The 18,536-nt window shown below is 49.0% G+C and overlaps 1 protein-coding gene across 1 annotated transcript; it reads right to left on the minus strand.

The window, feature by feature from the left end:
- Positions 1-1,285: 1,285 nt before the first annotated feature.
- Positions 1,286-3,653, minus strand: LOC109780438 (calcium-dependent protein kinase 21-like). Its single transcript, XM_020339024.4, has 3 exons — positions 2,750-3,653; positions 2,205-2,625; positions 1,286-2,110 (listed from the first exon to the last, which is right to left on the minus strand). Exons 1-3 carry the CDS (start codon positions 3,446-3,448, stop codon positions 1,476-1,478), a joined length of 1,755 nt encoding a protein of 584 aa, XP_020194613.1. The 5' UTR covers positions 3,449-3,653; the 3' UTR covers positions 1,286-1,475.
- Positions 3,654-18,536: the final 14,883 nt, after the last annotated feature.

The raw sequence follows: 18,536 nt of genomic DNA on the forward strand, positions 1-18,536 counted from the left end.
AGTCATCCTCTTGTGCTCTTTTTAATAATGCAGAGAAGCCCTCAACACAAAACAAGAATAAATATGGAGACAAAGGGTCACCCTGTCGGAGCCCTCTAGATGGCGTGAAAGACGTTGACATGCCCCCATTTAACTTAATCCTGAAATTTGCAGACGTCACACATCGCATAATCATGGAAATCCACCTTGGCTCAAAACCAAACCTTGACAACATCTGCTCCAGAAAAATCCATTCCACTCTATCGTACGCCTTCATCATGTCCAGTTTAACCGCGCACAAAGGCCTCTTGCGTTTCCTGGTTCGTATAGCATGCATACACTCATACGCCATCAAGACATTATCCGTGATGAGCCTTCCAGAGACGAAAGCACTTTGCTCTTCAGATATCAGCACTGGCAAGATTACCTTCAACCTGTTAGCAAGGACTTTTGATGCAATTTTATAAAGTACATTACATAAACTTATTGGTCTGAACTGGGAAAGCAACTCCGGTGAGTTGACTTTAGCAATCATGACTATGACTATCGCATTAAACGCGTCAGGCGCGGCCACACCACCCAAAAAATCTCGCACAACCCTACACACATCATCCTTGACCAACAACCAGTGTCGTTGGTAGAAGAGTGCTGGCAGCCCATCCGGGGCAGGAGCTTTAGTAGGCCCCATTTGAAACAGCGCAGCTTCTATTTCCATGTCAGACACAGGCGCACACAACTTGCCGTTCATCTCCTCCGTCACCATTGGAGCAATGTTTTCCAACAGGCCATTAGTTCCCGCCGAGTCCTCTGATGTGAACAGCTTGGCATAAAAATTTGCCGCCAACTCTCTCATGTCTTCGTCAACCGTACACCTTGATCCATCCTCTTTGACTAGTGATTTTACAGTATTTTTTCGCTTACGATGAGTTGCACGCCCTTGGAAATATTTGGTGTTCTGATCACCAGCAGCAAGCCAGTCGATCCGTGATCTCTGTCTATACAGCAGTTCCTCACGAGCATAAATCTCCCGCAGCTGTTCTTCCAGTTCGCGGACCTCAGAGTCCAGACCCAAGTGCTCTGTACTTAGCATAAGAGGAAGGTAGCTAGCTAGTAGTGTTGGTGCAGATACATACATACTGTTGTGTACGTTCACTGCTCAACGCTGCGCGTACGAATTCCTTGAAAACAAATTAATATCGCGCGTGACACTAGCCGGCCATTGCCTTGATTTTTTTTTATGTGCGATCGAGTTAAGCCTTGATTCATAGAGGTAGCGAACCATCAATCAGGTAGTTTCGTTGGCTGAAACAACTTCGGGTCAGTCGACTGACCTATAGTCAGTCCCATTTTTTTGTGTGTGAGAAAATATCATTCATTCATTTCTTGTCACTGCACAACCCCAGGTACGTCCATTTGTTCGTGCCTAAGTTGATCTCGTTAACCCTGCAGCTTACATGCACAAAAAGAATCACATCTAGCAGTAGAACAAATTGAATTCACGAGGAGGAAGTTTCTTCTTTGCATAGTTTCCGGCTGAGGGTGCTGAAGTTGGCCCGCGAGAACTGGCGGGTCCTCCAGTCCGCCCCGGACTTCATCATCAGCTCGAACTCCTGGTAGCTGATGCGTCCGTCCCGGTCGGTGTCGACGTCGCGGATGATCTCGAGGATGGCCTGCTCGTTGGGCCCCAGCTCCTGCCGGAGCTCGTCGATCTCGATGAAGCCGCTGCCGTCCTTGTCGAAGTAGCGGAACGCCGCCGCCAGGTACTTCTCGTTGGTCATCTTCTTGAGGTGCAGCGACACCGTCACGAACTCGTCGCAGTCCAGCGTCCCGTTGCCGTCCGTGTCGGCGGCCTCGAGCAGCATCCTGATCTCCGACTCCGGCACGCGCTGGCCGTTGATGTGGAGGCCCTCCATGAGCTCCTCCAGCGACAGGTTGCCGTTCTTGTCCTTGTCCATGAGGTGGAACATCTGCACGTACTTGTCCAGCTCCTCCACCGGCATGTTCCGCGCCACCACGCCCAGCGCCTTCTTCTTGAACTTGTTCATCGCCGAGAACTGCTGCAGCCGAGACCGCACCGCCTCGCCCAGCGACACGTTCGGCGCCGTGTCCGCGTTCTTCAGCCACGGGTGCTCTGCCAATCACAATCACAATCACAATGCTTGCGTTAGTTCTACGTCCATCCACTCCACGTGCTAATTAGTAGTAGAAGTGCAATGGCGAAGTACCAAGAACTTGCGAGGCCGTGAGCCGGGTGGCGGGGTCGGGGTCGAGCATCTGCCTGATGAGGTCCTTGGGGTTGCCGGACACCCTGGGCCAGGGCTCCCGGTTGAAGTCGAGGCCGCCGCGGATAATGGCCTGCGCGATCTTCTCGTCGTTGTCCCCCCAGAAGGGCGGCACACCGCAGAGGAGGATGTAGAGGATGACGCCGGCGCTCCACACGTCCACCTCCTGCCCGTAGTTACGCTTGAGGACCTCGGGGGCCATGTAGTAGGCGCTCCCCACCACCTCCGTGAAGCGATCGCCGGGGTTGAAGAACACCGAGAGGCCGAAGTCGATCACCTTGAGGGGGGCGTCCTCGGATTTGTTGGCGAACAGGAAGTTCTCCGGCTTGAGATCACGGTGGATCACCCCGTTCGAATGGCACAACTGCCACATTGGTTGAGCAAACTTGGTTAGTTCGTTGCCTTCGTTGCGATATTGGTGCGCAAGAACGTCGATCGAGAAGCTTGTTGAGGTGTTCTTGAACGAATCTTGCATGCGGGTTGCGTACCTGGATGACGTTGACGATGGTGCGGAAGACCTTGGCGGCGGCGCGCTCGGAGTAGTGGCCGCGGGCGACGATGCGGTCGAAGAGCTCGCCGCCCTCGCAGAGCTCCATGACGAGGTGCACGGAGCCTTCCTGGTCCTCGCGGGCCTCCCGCAGCCGCACAACGGCCGCGCCGCCGCGGGCCGACATGCGCCGCATGATGGCCACCTCCCTCCGCACGTCGGCCGCGTGCGCCGCGGCCGCTGCGGCGGCGGCTCTCGCGGCGGCTTCCGCGCCCCCGCCACCCGCGGCCTTGCGGTTCGCCCCGCGGCCGCCCCGGCGGCGGTGCCTCCGGATGGTCTTGCACGCGAGCGCCTCGCCCGTGGCGGCGTCCTTGCAGCGGCGCGTCACCCCGAACTCCCCGCGGCCGAGCTCCTTCCCGAGCACGTAGCGCCGCCCGAACTCGGCGGACGTCATCTTGGCCACGAGCTCCTCCTCCTCGGTGCCGCCGGCGGGGCCGTCACCATTGTTGCGCCTGGAGCTGCCGTGGTCGGCCTTCCTGGCGGAGCTGTCCGAGCCCGCGCGGGCGCTGCTGGTGCTGGCCCCGGAGGCGGCGTTGGCGGCGGCGGCGTCGCGTTCGGTGACGGGGAGGACGAAGGAGAGGTTGCCGAGGCGGCCGCGCAGCTTCCGCGAGCAGGCGTAGGCGGAGTAGCAGCCCCCCATCGAGCCACCTCCCTCGCCGAGCCCGCCGCGAAGGCGCTCCTGCCCTGCCCGGCCCCTCTCTTCCCCTCTCCCTGCCCTCCTCGCGTCGGAGCTGCGCGTGGGCGTGCCGCGTTTGTTGGCGCGTCGACGGGGGGTCAGCCGTGTCCCGCGCTGCGGCTCGCCGCGAGATCCTGCATGGCCGCCTACGCTAGCTATTCGCGCGCGCTACTTATGCTGCCCACGGGCGGGACGGGTGTGTACAGGTTGGAGTGCGGAACGCGGTGTCACCCGGGGGGAAAGGAGAGTTAATACGCGCCACGATCGTGGCCGCGTAGGGCTGCGTGCCGCGCCATCTACGGCCGCTAGACGATGCACGTGGCAGCTGCGCCATATAGCTGCGAGAAGGAACCGACGGCTGTAGAATGTTCGTGCGCACTGATCGTACATGTCACTTCTCCTTGTCCTTGGGCAACAAGATTCCATCGGGTTTGTGCTGTGAAGCAACGCGGGAGACGGTCTGGACGGTCGGATGCTGTGCCGTTGGGGAAGCCTGCTGGCCGTGCAAAGATTTTGCTTGTTCCACCGTTCATTTACACGGCACCGAGAGAGTGCGTACGGCGAGAAGATGGTACCTTGTCAAATGGAACTGGATTTGTAGGTGCGAACGACCTTAGAAAATAAAATATAAAAATATAAGAGCATCTCCAGCCGTTGGCCCCTCAGGGGCGCGTAAAATCGCCGCCTGGGAGCGAGCCGGCGCTAAAAATTGGCATGGGGGCTTTCGGGTTTCTAGCCGCCGGCCCCAGGGTCGTCCTCAGAAGGCGTTTTTTAAGAAAAAAGAAATTCGACTAAAGTTCAGCAAACGGGACAAAGATTCGGCTAAAGTTCGGCGAACATGACATTACATAACAAAGTTTAGTACTTTTAAAAAAACGGCCGCAACTACAACTACGAGCCGAAGAACGTGCTGAGCGCGGCGAAGTCGCCGACGTCGCCGCCATCCTCGCCGTCCCTCTCCTCCTTGACGCGGCCGCCCCTGCTGGACCCCTGCCCGACGTCGCCCTGGCGGACCGGTGGCGGCGGCGCATCATCGTCGCTCTCGTTGTCGAGGACGACGACGCCTCCCTCGCCGCGGCCACGGCGCCGAGCGGCGAACTGCTCGTAGGCGCGGCACTGGCGCTCCAGCTCCGTCCGTGCCCAGTCTTCACGCGCCCACTTCAAGGCTGCCGCGTCGTCGAGCTCCTCCTTCACGCCGCCGGCGAGCCCTGGCTCCGTCTTCACGACGGCGAGCCCCGGCCCAGTCTTCACGGCGGCGAGCCCCAGCTCCGTCTTCGGTTTGACGTAGCGGGGAGGAGCCGAGGAGGAGGCGCGCCCGCCGCCCTCGTTGATGACGATGCCGGCGCTGCAGGTGCGCCGCCCGAGCGGCGTCTCCGTTGCAGGCTCGGCCTTGACGCCGAACACCGCCGGCGAGCCGGAGGAGTGGGAGGAGGAATGGGAGGAGGAAGACGAGGAGGAGCCGAACCTCCTGGGCATCCATTGTCCGGCGCTCCGGCGGGGGACCGGGGCGACGGCCGCGGCAGGGTATGTCAGCGGCGGGTTGTTGCCGCCCTCGAGGTGCTGGAGAACCTCGTGGAGCGTGCGGCCAGGGCGCCCCACCACAGGCGGCGCCCCTCGCTGTTCCTGGTGCCCCCACCACCGGCGCCCCGTTGGTGGAGGCCAGCCGCTGCGCCTGCCGGTGCTGGAAGTACGCCGCCCACGCCTCGTGGTTGTCGGCGGCGTACTACGGGAGGGCGCGCTGCTCCTCCGTCAGCGACGCTCGCACGCGGTCGACCTCGTCGGCGCGCGCGTTGACGTCGGGCACTGGGCGAATGGGGACGCCACCGGCGCTGAGCCTCCACCCGCCCGGCCCTGCGCGCATGTCGGGCGGCGCCGGGATGTTGGCCTCGAAGAGCAGATACGCCTCCCACCCGTGCAGTGAGCGGCGGCCGAAGCCGTTGGCCGCCGCCGCATCACCGGGGAATCGCTCACCCATCGTCGCAGCTGGGCTTGGGGAGAGATGGGATGATCGTCGGCGGCGGCTGCGCACGGGGAGAGAGAGGCAGAGCACGGCGGGCTGTGGCCAGAGGTGAGGGGGAGGCGTTGATTTTATAGCCGCCCGACACCGTGTGTACACGTGGCAGGAGGGAGGACGTCGCCGCGCCGCCCATGAGGAATCAATGGAAGGCTGACCCGCGGCAGCCTTGGCATTGATTCCCCGAGGGAAACCGAGGCGTTGTGAGGACGACGAGGCGAGTGTCGCTGACTCGGCGGGCCCACGGTCAGTGCGCCAAAATCGCTCGCCCCGGCGCTCCCAGGCGCCCCCTAGTGCGCCGGGTTCGTCCTGGGTCCGCCGGCCCCAATTTTGGCCCAACTCGGCGAAAACGGGCTCCTGGGGGCGGGACTGGGCCGATTTTCGCACGCCGGCGGTAAAAAATCGCCTGGGGGCGTGTTGGGAGCGCGGCTGGAGATGCTCTAAGAGCATGTACAGATGAATTTGGCAAATTCGACCCCTCAAACGCCCGCGGACGCGTCCGGCCGCATCCGCGGACAGTGACCGGTCACCCCTCAAAAAACGCATTCCACATCTGCATACCTCATATTAGAAAACTCAAATCCATATTATTACATGCAACATAGCGATCTTTGACCGGAGCTCGTCTGGTTTCGCTCCCCGCTCGTCCGGCTCTGTCCTGGCCATATCTGACGGCCTGCTGCGCTCCTTAGAGTGTTGGGCCGGTCGCCGGCAAGGTAGGGCAGGGCATGGGACATGAGCTGGCTCACAGGACTCAAGGCCCGCCGTCTCCCATGCCCTACTCTTCATCGTCGGAGACTGAAACCCGAACGGTGCCGGTGGACGTCAGACCGATGATGGATCCGTCCGGGGACGAGCCGCCGACGTCCACCACGATGCGGTTGTGGTGCCCGGACTGACGCGTCATACGAGGCGCCCGAGAATGCGACTCCACCTCGCCGTCGTCTGCCGCCGCCTCCCGCGCCCGGTGCCATGGCCTCGTGGGACGATGGTGCGTACCCAATATCGGCGCGCCACCGGAGGGGGTGTGCGTCCGTGATACGTCTTCATCGTATCTACTTTTCCAAACTCTTTTGCCCTTGTTTTGGACTCTAACTTGTATGATTTGAATGGAACTAATCCGGACTAACGCTGTTTTCAGCAGAATTGCCATGGTGTTATTTTTGTGCAGAAATAAAAGTTCTCGGAATGACCTGAAAATTCACGGAGATCACTTTTGGAATTAATAAAAAATATTAACGAATGAATCAACAGAAGGGGCCCGCACCCTAGCCACAAGGTTGGGGGGCGCGCCCTCCGACCTTGTGGGCCCTCTGGACCTCCACCGACCTCAACTCCAACTCCATATATTCACTTTTGAAGAAAAAAAATCAGAGAGAAGGATTCATCGTGTTTTACGATACGGAGCCGCCGCCAAGCCCTGTTCTTCCTCGGGAGGGCAGATCTGGAGTCCGTTTGGGGCTCCAGAGAGGGGAATCCGTCGCCATCGTCATCATCAACCATCCTCCATCACCAATTTCATGATGCTCACCGTCGTGCATGAGTAATCCCATTGTAGGCTTGCTGGACCGTGATGAGTTGGATGAGATTTACCATGTAATCGAGTTAGTTTTGTTAGGGTTTTATCCCTAGTATCCACTATGTTCTAGGATTGATGTTGCTATGACTTTGCTATGCTTAATGCTTGTCACTAGGGCCCGAGTGCCATGATTTCAGATTTGAACCTATTATGTTTTCATGAATATATTTGTGTTCTTGATCCTATCTTGCAAGTTACAGTCACCTACTACGTGTTATGATCCGGCAACCCCGGAGTGACAATAGTCGGGACACTTCCCGGTGATGACCGTAGTTTGAGGAGTTCATGTATTCACTAAGTGCTAATGCTTTGGTCCGGTACTCTATTAAAAGGAGGCCTTAATATCCCTTAGTTTCCAATAGGACCCCGCTGCCACGGGAGGGTAGGACAAAAGATGTCATGCAAGTTCTTTTCCATAAGCATGAATGACTATATTTGGAATACATGCCTACATTATATTGATGAATTGGAGCTAGTTCTGTGTTATCCTATGTTATAACCGTTGCATGATGAATGCCATCCAACATAATTATCCATCATTGATCCATTGCCTACGAGCTTTTCACATATTGATCTTTGCCTTGTTACTTTTCCGTTGCCAGTGTTACAATTGCTACATTACTGCTACTATCACTTTTGCCACCACTATGATTAGTTCCATACTACTTTGCTACTAAATACTTTGCTGTAGATATTAAGTCTTTCAGGTGTGGTTGAATTGACAACTCAGCTGCTAATACTCAAGAATATTCTTTGCCTCCCCTTGTGTCGAATCAATAAATTTGGGTTGAATACTCTACCCTCGAAAATTGTTGCGATCCCCTATACTTGTAGGATATCAAGACCTTTTTCTGGTGCCTTTGCCGGGGAGCATAGCTCTGTTCTCTGAGTCACTTGGGATTTATATCTGTTCATCACTATGAGGAATCTGAAAGACAACAAAACCAAGACCTATCCCTCAACTACGAGGGGAGGTAAGGAACCGCCATCTAGCTCTGCACTTGATTCTCTTCTGTTTTGAGTAAACTTGTGACACCTACACTTGCTATTGATTTTGATATGTCGCATGTTATTGAAGATGCCACTTCTGCTATGCATAATGCTTATGATGAAACTACTTCTCTGCTTGATAACACTGTGGCACTAGGTGAATTTCTTGATGAACATGCTAGGGTTAGGGAGAATGAAATTACTGAAACTGAAGATTTTGATTCCCCCCTAGATATGAATTGCCTGTTGTACCTGAGGGTTATGTTATGGAGGAAGAAACTGCTAGAGACTTCTTTGCTTGCAATGATAGAGAAGATCTTAAGAAACTGTTAGCTAAGCTGAAAGAAAAATCCTTGAATGCTAGAATGAATTATGATCCCGCTTTTGCTACTTCACCTATCTTCGTTACTGATAAGGATTATGAATTCTCTGTCGACCCTGAGTTAATTAGTTTGGTTGAATCTGATCCTTTCTATGGTTATGAATCTGAAACTGTTGTGGCACATCTCACTAAATTGAATGATATAGCCACCCTATTTGCTCAAGAGGAAAAATTCGCTATTACTATATTCTTAAATTGTTTCCTTTCTCATTAAAGGGTGATGCTAAGTTATGGTTTAATTATCTCGCTCCTGGTTGTGTGCGTAGTCCCCAGATATGATTTACTATTTTTCTGCAAAATATTTCCCTGCTCATAAGAAACAAGCTGCTTTAAGCGAAATATTTAATTTTGTGCAAATTGAAGAAGAGAGTCTCCCACAAGCTTGGGGGAGGCTTCTCCAATTACTTAATGCTTTGCCTGATCACCCTCTCAAGAAAAATGAAATACTTGATAACTTTTATAATGGACTAACCGATGCTTCCAGAGACCACCTGGATAGTTGTGCTGGTTGTGTTTTCAGGGAAAGAACTGTTGAGCAAGCTGAATTGCTATTGAATAATATATTGAGTAATGATAATGATTGGAAACTTACTGAACCAACTCCTAAGCCAACTCCGAAGAAAAGGGGTATTCTATTTCTCAGTCCCAAAGATATGCAAGAGGCAAACAAATCTATGAAAGAAAAAGGTATTAAAGCTGACAATGTTAAGAATTTACCGTCTATTGAAGAAATACATGGTCTTGATAACCCGACACAGGTAGTAGAGGTAAACTCTCTCCATAGATTTGATGAAGGCGATATTCCTCATAATAAGTCTGCTAGTCAATGCTTGGATGAGTTTGATAATTTTATTGTTAAACAAGAAAACTTCAGTGCTTACGTTAGTAGACAATTGAAACGTAATGCTTACATGCTTGACACTTGGGTGATTATATGAATAGAACTGTTAATGATCTTAAGCTTATTAGTAAACATGCTTCCATGGTTACAACTCAAGTAGAACAAGTACTTAAGGCACAAGATGATTTTCTCAATGAGTTGAATAGTAAGAATAATGATAATGCTGTTAGGGTTATGACTAGAGGTGGTAAAATGACCTAGGAACCTTTGTATCCTGAGGGCCATCCTAAGAGAGTTGAGCAAGATTCTCAGAGAACTAATACTGATGCACCTAGTCCTAGTAATAGAAAGAAAAAGAAAACTGATAGGACTTTGCATGCTAGTGAACCTGCTATAGACACACCTGAGAATCCCAATGACATTTCTATTTCTGATGCTGAGACACAATCTGGTGATGAACATGAACCTGGATAATGTTAATAATGATGTTCATGTTGATGCTCAACCTAGTAATGATAATGAAGTTGAGACTGAACCTGCTGTTGATCTTGATAATCCACAACCAAAGAATCAATGTTATGATAAGAGAGATTTTGTTGCTAGGAAGCATGGTAAAGAAAGAGAACCTTGGGTTCAGAAACCCATGCCCTTTCCTCCTAAGCCTGATGGGGAACGTAGTAATTTCAAAAAAATTCTACGCACACGCAAGATCATGATGATGCATAGCAACGAGAGGGGAGAGTGTTGTCCACGTACCCTCGTAGACCGAAAGCGGAAGCGTTAACACAACGCGGTTGATGTAGTCGTACGTCTTCACGATCCGACCGATCAAGTACCAAACGCACGGCACCTCTTGAGTTCAGCACACGTTCAGCTCGATGACGTCCCTCGAACTCCGATCCAGCCGAGTGTTGAGGGAGAGTTTTGTCAGCACGACGGTGTGGTGACGATGATGATGTTCTACCGACGCAGGGCTTCGCCTAAGCTCCGCAACGATATTATCGAGGTGTAATATGGTGGAGGGGGGCACCGCACACGGCTAAAATATCGTATATCAATTGTGTGTCTAGAGGTGCCCCCCTGCCCCCGTATATAAAGGAGCAAGGGGGAGGCCGCCGGCCTAGGAGGTGTGGCGCGCCAGGAGGAGTCCTACTCCTACCGGGAGTAGGACTCCCCCCCTTTCCTTGTTGGACTAGGAGTGGAAGAAGGGAGGAGGTGGAGGGGAGGAAGGAAGGGGGGCGCCGCCCCCCTCTCCTTGTCCTATTCGGACTGGGGGGGAAGGGGGGCGCGGCCCTGCCCTAGCCTCCTCTCCTCTCTTCCACCTAGGCCCACTAAGGCCCATTAAGTTACCGGGGGGTTCCGGTAACCTCCCGGTACTCCGGAAAAATCCCGATTTCACCCGGAACACTTCCGATGTCCAAACATAGGCTTCCAATATATCAATCTTTATGTCTCGACCATTTCGAGACTCCTCGTCATGTCTGTGATCATATCCGAGACTCCGAACAACCTTCGGTACATCAAAACATATAAACTCATAATATAACTGTCATCGTAACTTTAAGCGTGGGGACCCTACGGGTTCGAGAACTATGTAGACATGACCGAGACACCTCTCCGGTCAATAACCAATAGCGGAACCTGGATGCTCATATTGGTTCCCACATATTCTACGAAGATCTTTATCGGTCAGACCGCATAACAACATACGCTGTTCCCTTTGTCATTGGTATGTTACTTGCCCGAGATTCGATCGTCGGTATCTCGATAACTAGTTCAATCTCGTTACCGGCAAGTCTCTTTACTCGTTCCGTAATACATCATCCCGCAACTAACTCATTAGTCACAATGCTTGCAAGGCTTATAGTGATGTGCATTACCGAGTGGGCCCAGAGATACCTCTCCGACAATCGGAGTGACAAATCCTAATCTCGAAATACGCCAACCCAACAAGTACCTTTGGAGACACCTGTAGAGCACCTTTATAATCACCCAGTTACGTTGTGACGTTTGGTAGCACACAAAGTGTTCCTCCGGTAAACGGGAGTTGCATAATCTCATAGTCATAGGAACATGTATAAGTCATGAAGAAAGCAATAGCAACATACTAAACGATCGAGTGCTAAGCTAACGGAATGGGTCAAGTCAATCACGTCATTCTCCTAATGAGGTGATCCCGTTAATCAAATGACAACTCATGTCTATGGCTAGGAAACATAACCATCTTTGATTAACGAGCTAGTCAAGTAGAGGCATACTAGTGACACTCTGTTTGTCTATGTATTCACACATGTATTATGTTTCCGGTTAATACACTTCTAGCATGAATAATAAACATTTATCATGATATAAGGAAATAAATAATACTTTATTATTGCCTCTAGGGCATATTTCCTTCAGTCTCCCACTTGCACTAGAGTCAATAATCTAGTTCACATCGCCATGTGATTTAACATCAATAGTTCACATCACCATGTGATTAACACCCATAGTTCACATCGTCATGTGACCAACACCCAAAGGGTTTACTAGAGTCAGTAATCTAGTTCACATCGCTATGTGATTAACACCCAAAGAGTACTAAGGTGTGATCATGTTTTGCTTGTGAGATAGTTTTAGTCAACGGGTGTGTCACATTCAGATCCGTAAGTATTTTGCAAATTTCTATGTCTACAATGCTCTGCACGGAGCTACTCTAGCTAATTGCTCCCACTTTCAATATGTATCTAGACCGAGACTTAGAGTCATCTAGATTAGTGTCAAAACTTGCATCGACGTAACCCTTTACGACGAACCTTTTGTCACTTCCATAATCGAGAAACATATCCTTATTCCACTAAGGATAATTTTGACCGCTGTCCAGTGATCTACTCCTAGATCACTATTGTACTCCCTTGCCAAAATCAGTGTAGGGTATACAATAGATCTGGTACACAGCATGGCATACTTTATAGAACCTATGGCTAAGGCATAGGGAATGACTTTCATTCTCTTTCTATCTTCTGCCGTGGTCGGGCTTTGAGTCTTACTCAATTTCACACCTTGTAACACAGGCAAGAAACTCTTTATTTGACTGTTCTATTTTGAACTACTTCAAAATCTTGTTAAGGTATGTACTCATTGAAAAAACTTATCAAGCGTCTTGATCTATCTCTATAGATCTTGATGCTCAATATGTAAGCAGCTTCACCGAGGTCTTTTCTTTGAAAAACTCCTTCCAAACACTCCTTTATGCTTTGCAGAATAATTCTACATTATTTCCGATCAACAATATGTCATTCACATATACTTATCAGAAATGCTGTAGTGCTCCCACTCACTTTCTTGTAAATACAGGCTTCACCGCAAGTCTGTATAAAACTATATCCTTTGATCAACTTATCAAAGCGTATATTCCAACTCCGAGATGCTTGCACCAGTCCATAGATGGATCGCTGGAGCTTGCATATTTTGTTAGCACTTTTAGGATTGACAAAACCTCCTAGTTGCATCATATACAACTCTTCTTTAATAAATCCATTAAGGAATGCAGTTTTGTTTATCCATTTACCATATTTCATAAAATGCGGCAATTGCTAACATGATTCAGACAGACTTAAGCATAGATACGAGAGAGAAACTCTCATCGTAGTCAACACCTTGAACTTGTCGAAAACCTTTTTGCGACAATTCTAGCTTTGTAGACAGTAACACTACTATCACTGTCTGTGTTCCTCTTGAAGATCCATTTAATCTCAATGGCTCGCCGATCATTGGGAAAGTAAATCAAAGTCCATACTTTGTTCTCATACATGGATCTCATCTCAGATTTCATGGCCTCAAGCCATTTTGCGGAATCTGGGCTCACCATCGCTTCTTTATAGTTCGTAGGTTCGTCATGGTCTAGTAACATAACCTCCAGAACAGGATTACCGTACCACTCTGGTGCGGATCTTACTTTGGTTGACCTACGAGGTTCAGTAATAACTTGATCTGAAGTTCCATGATCATCATCATTAACTTCCTCACTAATTGGTATAGGCGTCACAGAAACTGGTTTCTGCGATGAACTACTTTCCAATAAGGGAGCAGGTACAATTACCTCATCAAGTTCTACTTTCCTCCCACTCACTTCTTTCGAGAGAAACTCCTTCTCTAGAAAAGATCCATTCTTAGCAACGAATGTCTTGCCTTCGGATCTGTGATAGAAGGTGTACCCAACTGTCTCCTTTGGGTATCCTATGAAGACACATTTCTCCGATTTGGGTTTGAGCTTATCAGGATGAAACCTTTTCACGTAAGCATCGCAACCCCAAATTTTAAGAAACGACAACTTTGGTTTCTTGCCAAACCACAGTTCATAAGATGTCGTCTCAACGGATTTAGATGGTACCCTATTTAACGTGAATGCAGCTGTCTCTAATGCATAACCCCAAAACGATAGTGGTAGATCGGTAAGAGACATCATATATCGCACCATATCTAATAAAGTACGGTTACGATGTTCGGACACACCATTACACCGTGGTGTTCCAGGTCGCGTGAGTTGCGAAACTATTTCACATTGTTTTAACTGAAGGCCAAACTCGTAACTCAAATACTCTTCTCCACGATCAGATCGTAGAAACTTTATTTTCTTGTTACGATGATTTTCCGCTTCACTCTGAAATTATATGAACTTTTCAAATGTTTCAGACTTCTGTTTCATTAAGTAGATATACCCAAATCTGCTCAAATCATCTATGAAGGTCAGAAAATAATGATACCTGCTACGAGCCTCAATATTCATCGAACCACATACATCTGTATGTATGATTTCCAACAAATCTGTTGCTCTATCCATAGTTCCGGAGAACGGCGTTTTAGTCATCTTGCCCATGAGGCATGGTTCGCAAGCATCAAGTGATTCATAATCAAGTGATTCCAAAATCCGATCAGTATGGAGTTTCTTCATGCGCTTTACACCAATATGACCTAAACGGCAGTGCCACAAATAAGTTGCACTATCATTATTAACTTTGCATCTTTTGGCTTCATTATTATGAATATGTGTATCACTACGATCGAGATCCAACAAACCATTTTATTGGGTGTATGACCATAGAACGTTTTATTCATGTAAACAGAACAACAATTATTCTCTAACTTAAATGAATAAACGTATTGCAACAAACATGATCAAATCATATTCATGCTCAACGCAAACACCAAATAACACTTATTTAGTTTCAACACTAATCCCAAAAATATAGGGAGTGTGCGATGATGATCATATCAATCTTGGAACTACTTCCAACACACATCGTCACCTCGCCTTTTACTAGTCTCTGTTTATTCTGCAACTCCCGTTTCGAGTTACTACTCTTAGCAACTGAACCAGTATCAAATACCGAGGGGTTGCTACGAACACTAGTACAATACACATCAATAATCTGTATATCAAATATACCTTTGTTCACTTTGCCATCCTTTCTTATCCACCAAATAATTGGGGTAGTTCCGCTTCCAGTGACCAGTCCCTTTGCAGTAGAAGCACTTAGTCTCAGGCTTAGGACCAGACTTAGGCTTCTTCACTTGAGCAGCAACTTGCTTGCCGTTCTTTTTGAAGTTCCCCTTCTTCCCTTTGCCCTTTTCTTGAAACTAGTGGTCTCGTCAACCATCAACACTTGATGTTTTTCTTGATTTCTACCTTCGTCGATTTCAGCATCACGAAGATCTCGGGAATTACTTTCGTCATCCCTTGCATACTATAGTTCATCACGAAGTTCTACTAACTTGGTGATGGTGACTAGAGAATTCTGTCAATCACTATTTTATCTGGAAGATTAACTCCCACTTGATTCAAGCGATTGTAGTACCCAGACAATCTGAGCACATGCTCACTGCTTGAGCTATTCTCCTCCATCTTTTAGCTATAGAACTTGTTGGAGACTTCATATCTCTCAACTCGGGTATTTGCTTGAAATATTAACTTCAACTCCTGGAACATCTCATATGGTCCATGACGTTCAAAACGTCTTTGAAGTCCCGATTCTAAGCCGTTAAGCATGGTGCACTAAACTATCAAGTAGTCATCATATTGAGCTAGCCAAACGTTCATAACGTCTGCATCTGCTCCTGCAATAGGTCTGTCACCTAGCGGTGCATCAAGGACATAATTTTTCTATGCAGCAATGAGGACAATCCTCAGATCACGGATCCAATCCGCATCTTTGCTACTAACATCTTTCAACATAATTTTTCTCTAGGAACATATCAAAAATAAACACAGGGAAGCAACAACGCGAGCTATTGATCTACAACATAATTTGCAAAATACTATCAGGACTAAGTTCATGATAAATTTAAGTTCAATTAATCATATTAGTTAAGAACTCCCACTTAGATAGACATCCCTCTAATCATCTAAGTGATTACGTGATCCATATCAACTAAACCATGTCCGATCATCACGTGAGATGGAGTAGTTTCAACGGTGAACATCACTATGTTGATCATATCTACTATATGATTCACGCTCGACCTTTCGGTCTCCGTGTTCCGAGGCCATATCTGCATATGCTAGGCTCGTCAAGTTTAACCTGAGTATTCCGCGTGTGCAACTGTTTTGCACCCGTTGTATTTGAACGTAGAGCCTATCACACCCAATCATCACGTGGTGTCTCAGCACGAAGAACTTTCGCAACGGTGCATACTCAGGGAGAACACTTTTATCTTGAAATTTTAGTGAGAGATCATCTTATAATGCTACCGTCAATCAAAGCAAGATAAGATGCATAAAAGATAAACATCACATGCAATCAATATAAGTGATATGATATGGCCATCATCATCTTGTGCTTGTGATCTCCATCTCCGAAGCACCGTCATGATCACCATCGTCACCGGCGCGACACCTTGATCTCCATCGTAGCATCGTTGTCGTCTCGCCAACTATTGCTTTTACGACTATCGCTACCGCTTAGTGATAAAGTAAAACAATTACATGGCGATTGCATTGCATACAATAAAGCGACAACCATATGGCTCCTGCCAGTTGCCGATAACTCGGTTACAAAACATGATCATCTCATACAATAAAATATAGCATCATGTCTTGACCATATCACATCACAACATGCCCTGCAAAAACAAGTTAGACGTCCTCTACTTTGTTGTTGCAAGTTTTACGTGGCTGCTACGGGCTTAGCAAGAACCGTTCTTACCTACGCATCAAAACCACAACGATAGTTTGTCAAGTTGGTGCTGTTTTAACCTTCGCAAGGACCGGGCGTAGCCACACTCGGTTCAACTAAAGTGAGAGAGACAGACACCCGCCAGTCACCTTTAAGCAACGAGTGCTCGCAACGGTGAAACCAGTCTCGCGTAAGCGTACGCGTAATGTCGGTCTGGGCCGCTTCATCTCACAATACCGCCGAACCAAAGTATGACATGCTGGTAAGCAGTATGACTTATATCGCCCACAACTCACTTGTGTTCTACTCATGCATAGCATCAACGCATAAAACCAGGCTCGGATGCCACTGATGGGGAACGTAGTAATTTCAAAAAATTTCTACGCACACGCAAGATCATGATGATGCATAGCAACGAGAGGGGAGAGTGTTGTCCACGTACCCTCGTAGACCGAAAGCGGAAGCGTTAACCACAACGCGGTTGATGTAGTCGTACGTCTTCACGATCCGACAGATCAAGTACCGAACGCACGTCACCTCCAAGTTCAGCACACGTTCAGCTCAATGACGTCCCTCGAACTCCGATCCAGCCGAGTGTTGAGGGAGAGTTTTGTCAGCACGACGGCGTGGTGACGATGATGATGTTCTACCGACGCAGGGCTTCGCCTAAGCTCCACAACGATACTATCGAGGTGTAATATGGTGGAGGGGGGCACCGCACACGGCTAAAATATCGTATATCAATTGTGTGTCTAGAGGTGCCCCCCTGCCCCCGTATATAAAGGAGCAAGGTGGAGGCCGCCGGCCTAGGAGGTGTGGCGCGCCAGGAGGAGTCCTACTCCTACCGGGAGTAGGACTCCCCCTTTCCTTGTTGGACTAGGAGTGGAAGAAGGGAAGAGGTGGAGGGGAGGAAGGAAGGGGGGCCCCCCCCTCTCCTTGTCCTATTCGGACTGGGGGGGGGGGGGGGAAGGGGGCGCGGCCCTGCCCTAGCCTCCTCTCCTCTCTTCCACCTAGGCCCACTAAGGCCCATTAAGTTACCCGGGGGTTCCGGTAACCTCCCGGTACTCCGGAAAAATCCCGATTTCACCCGGAACACTTCCGATGTCCAAACATAGGCTTCCAATATATCAATCTTTATGTCTCGACCATTTCGAGACTCCTCATCATGTCCGTGATCATATCCGGGACTCCGAACAACCTTCGGTACATCAAAACATATAAACTCATAATATAACTGTCATCGTAACTTTAAGCGTGGGGACCCTACGGGTTCGAGAACTATGTAGACATGACCGAGACACCTCTCCGGTCAATAACCAATAGCGGAACCTGGATGCTCATATTGGTTCCCACATATTCTACGAAGATCTTTATCGGTCAGACCGCATAACAACATACGCTGTTCCCTTTGTCATTGGTATGTTACTTGCCCGAGATTCGATCGTCGGTATCTCGCTAACTAGTTCAATCTCGTTACCGGCAAGTCTCTTTACTCGTTCCGTAATACATCATCCCGCAACTAACTCATTAGTCACAATGCTTGCAAGGCTTATAGTGATGTGCATTACCGAGTGGGCCCAGAGATACCTCTCCGACAATCGGAGTGACAAATCCTAATCTCGAAATACGCCAACCCAACAAGTACCTTTGGAGACACCTGTAGAGCACCTTTATAATCACCCAGTTATGTTGTGACGTTTGGTAGCACACAAAGTGTTCCTCCGGTAAACGGGAGTTGCATAATCTCATAGTCATAGGAACATGTATAAGTCATGAAGAAAGCAATAGCAACATACTAAACGATCGAGTGCTAAGCTAACGGAATGGGTCAAGTCAATCACGTCATTCTCCTAATGAGGTGATCCCGTTAATCAAATGACAACTCATGTCTATGGCTAGGAAACATAACCATCTTTGATTAACGAGCTAGTCAAGTAGAGGCATACTAGTGACACTCTGTTTTTCTATGTATTCACACATGTATTATGTTTCCGGTTAATACAATTCTAGCATGAATAATAAACATTTATCATGATATAAGGAAATAAATAATACTTTATTATTGCCTCTAGGGCATATTTCCTTCAAAGCC

Source organism: Aegilops tauschii, chromosome 7 (assembly GCF_002575655.3).
Source record: "Aegilops tauschii subsp. strangulata cultivar AL8/78 chromosome 7, Aet v6.0, whole genome shotgun sequence".
NCBI lineage: Eukaryota > Viridiplantae > Streptophyta > Magnoliopsida > Poales > Poaceae > Aegilops > Aegilops tauschii.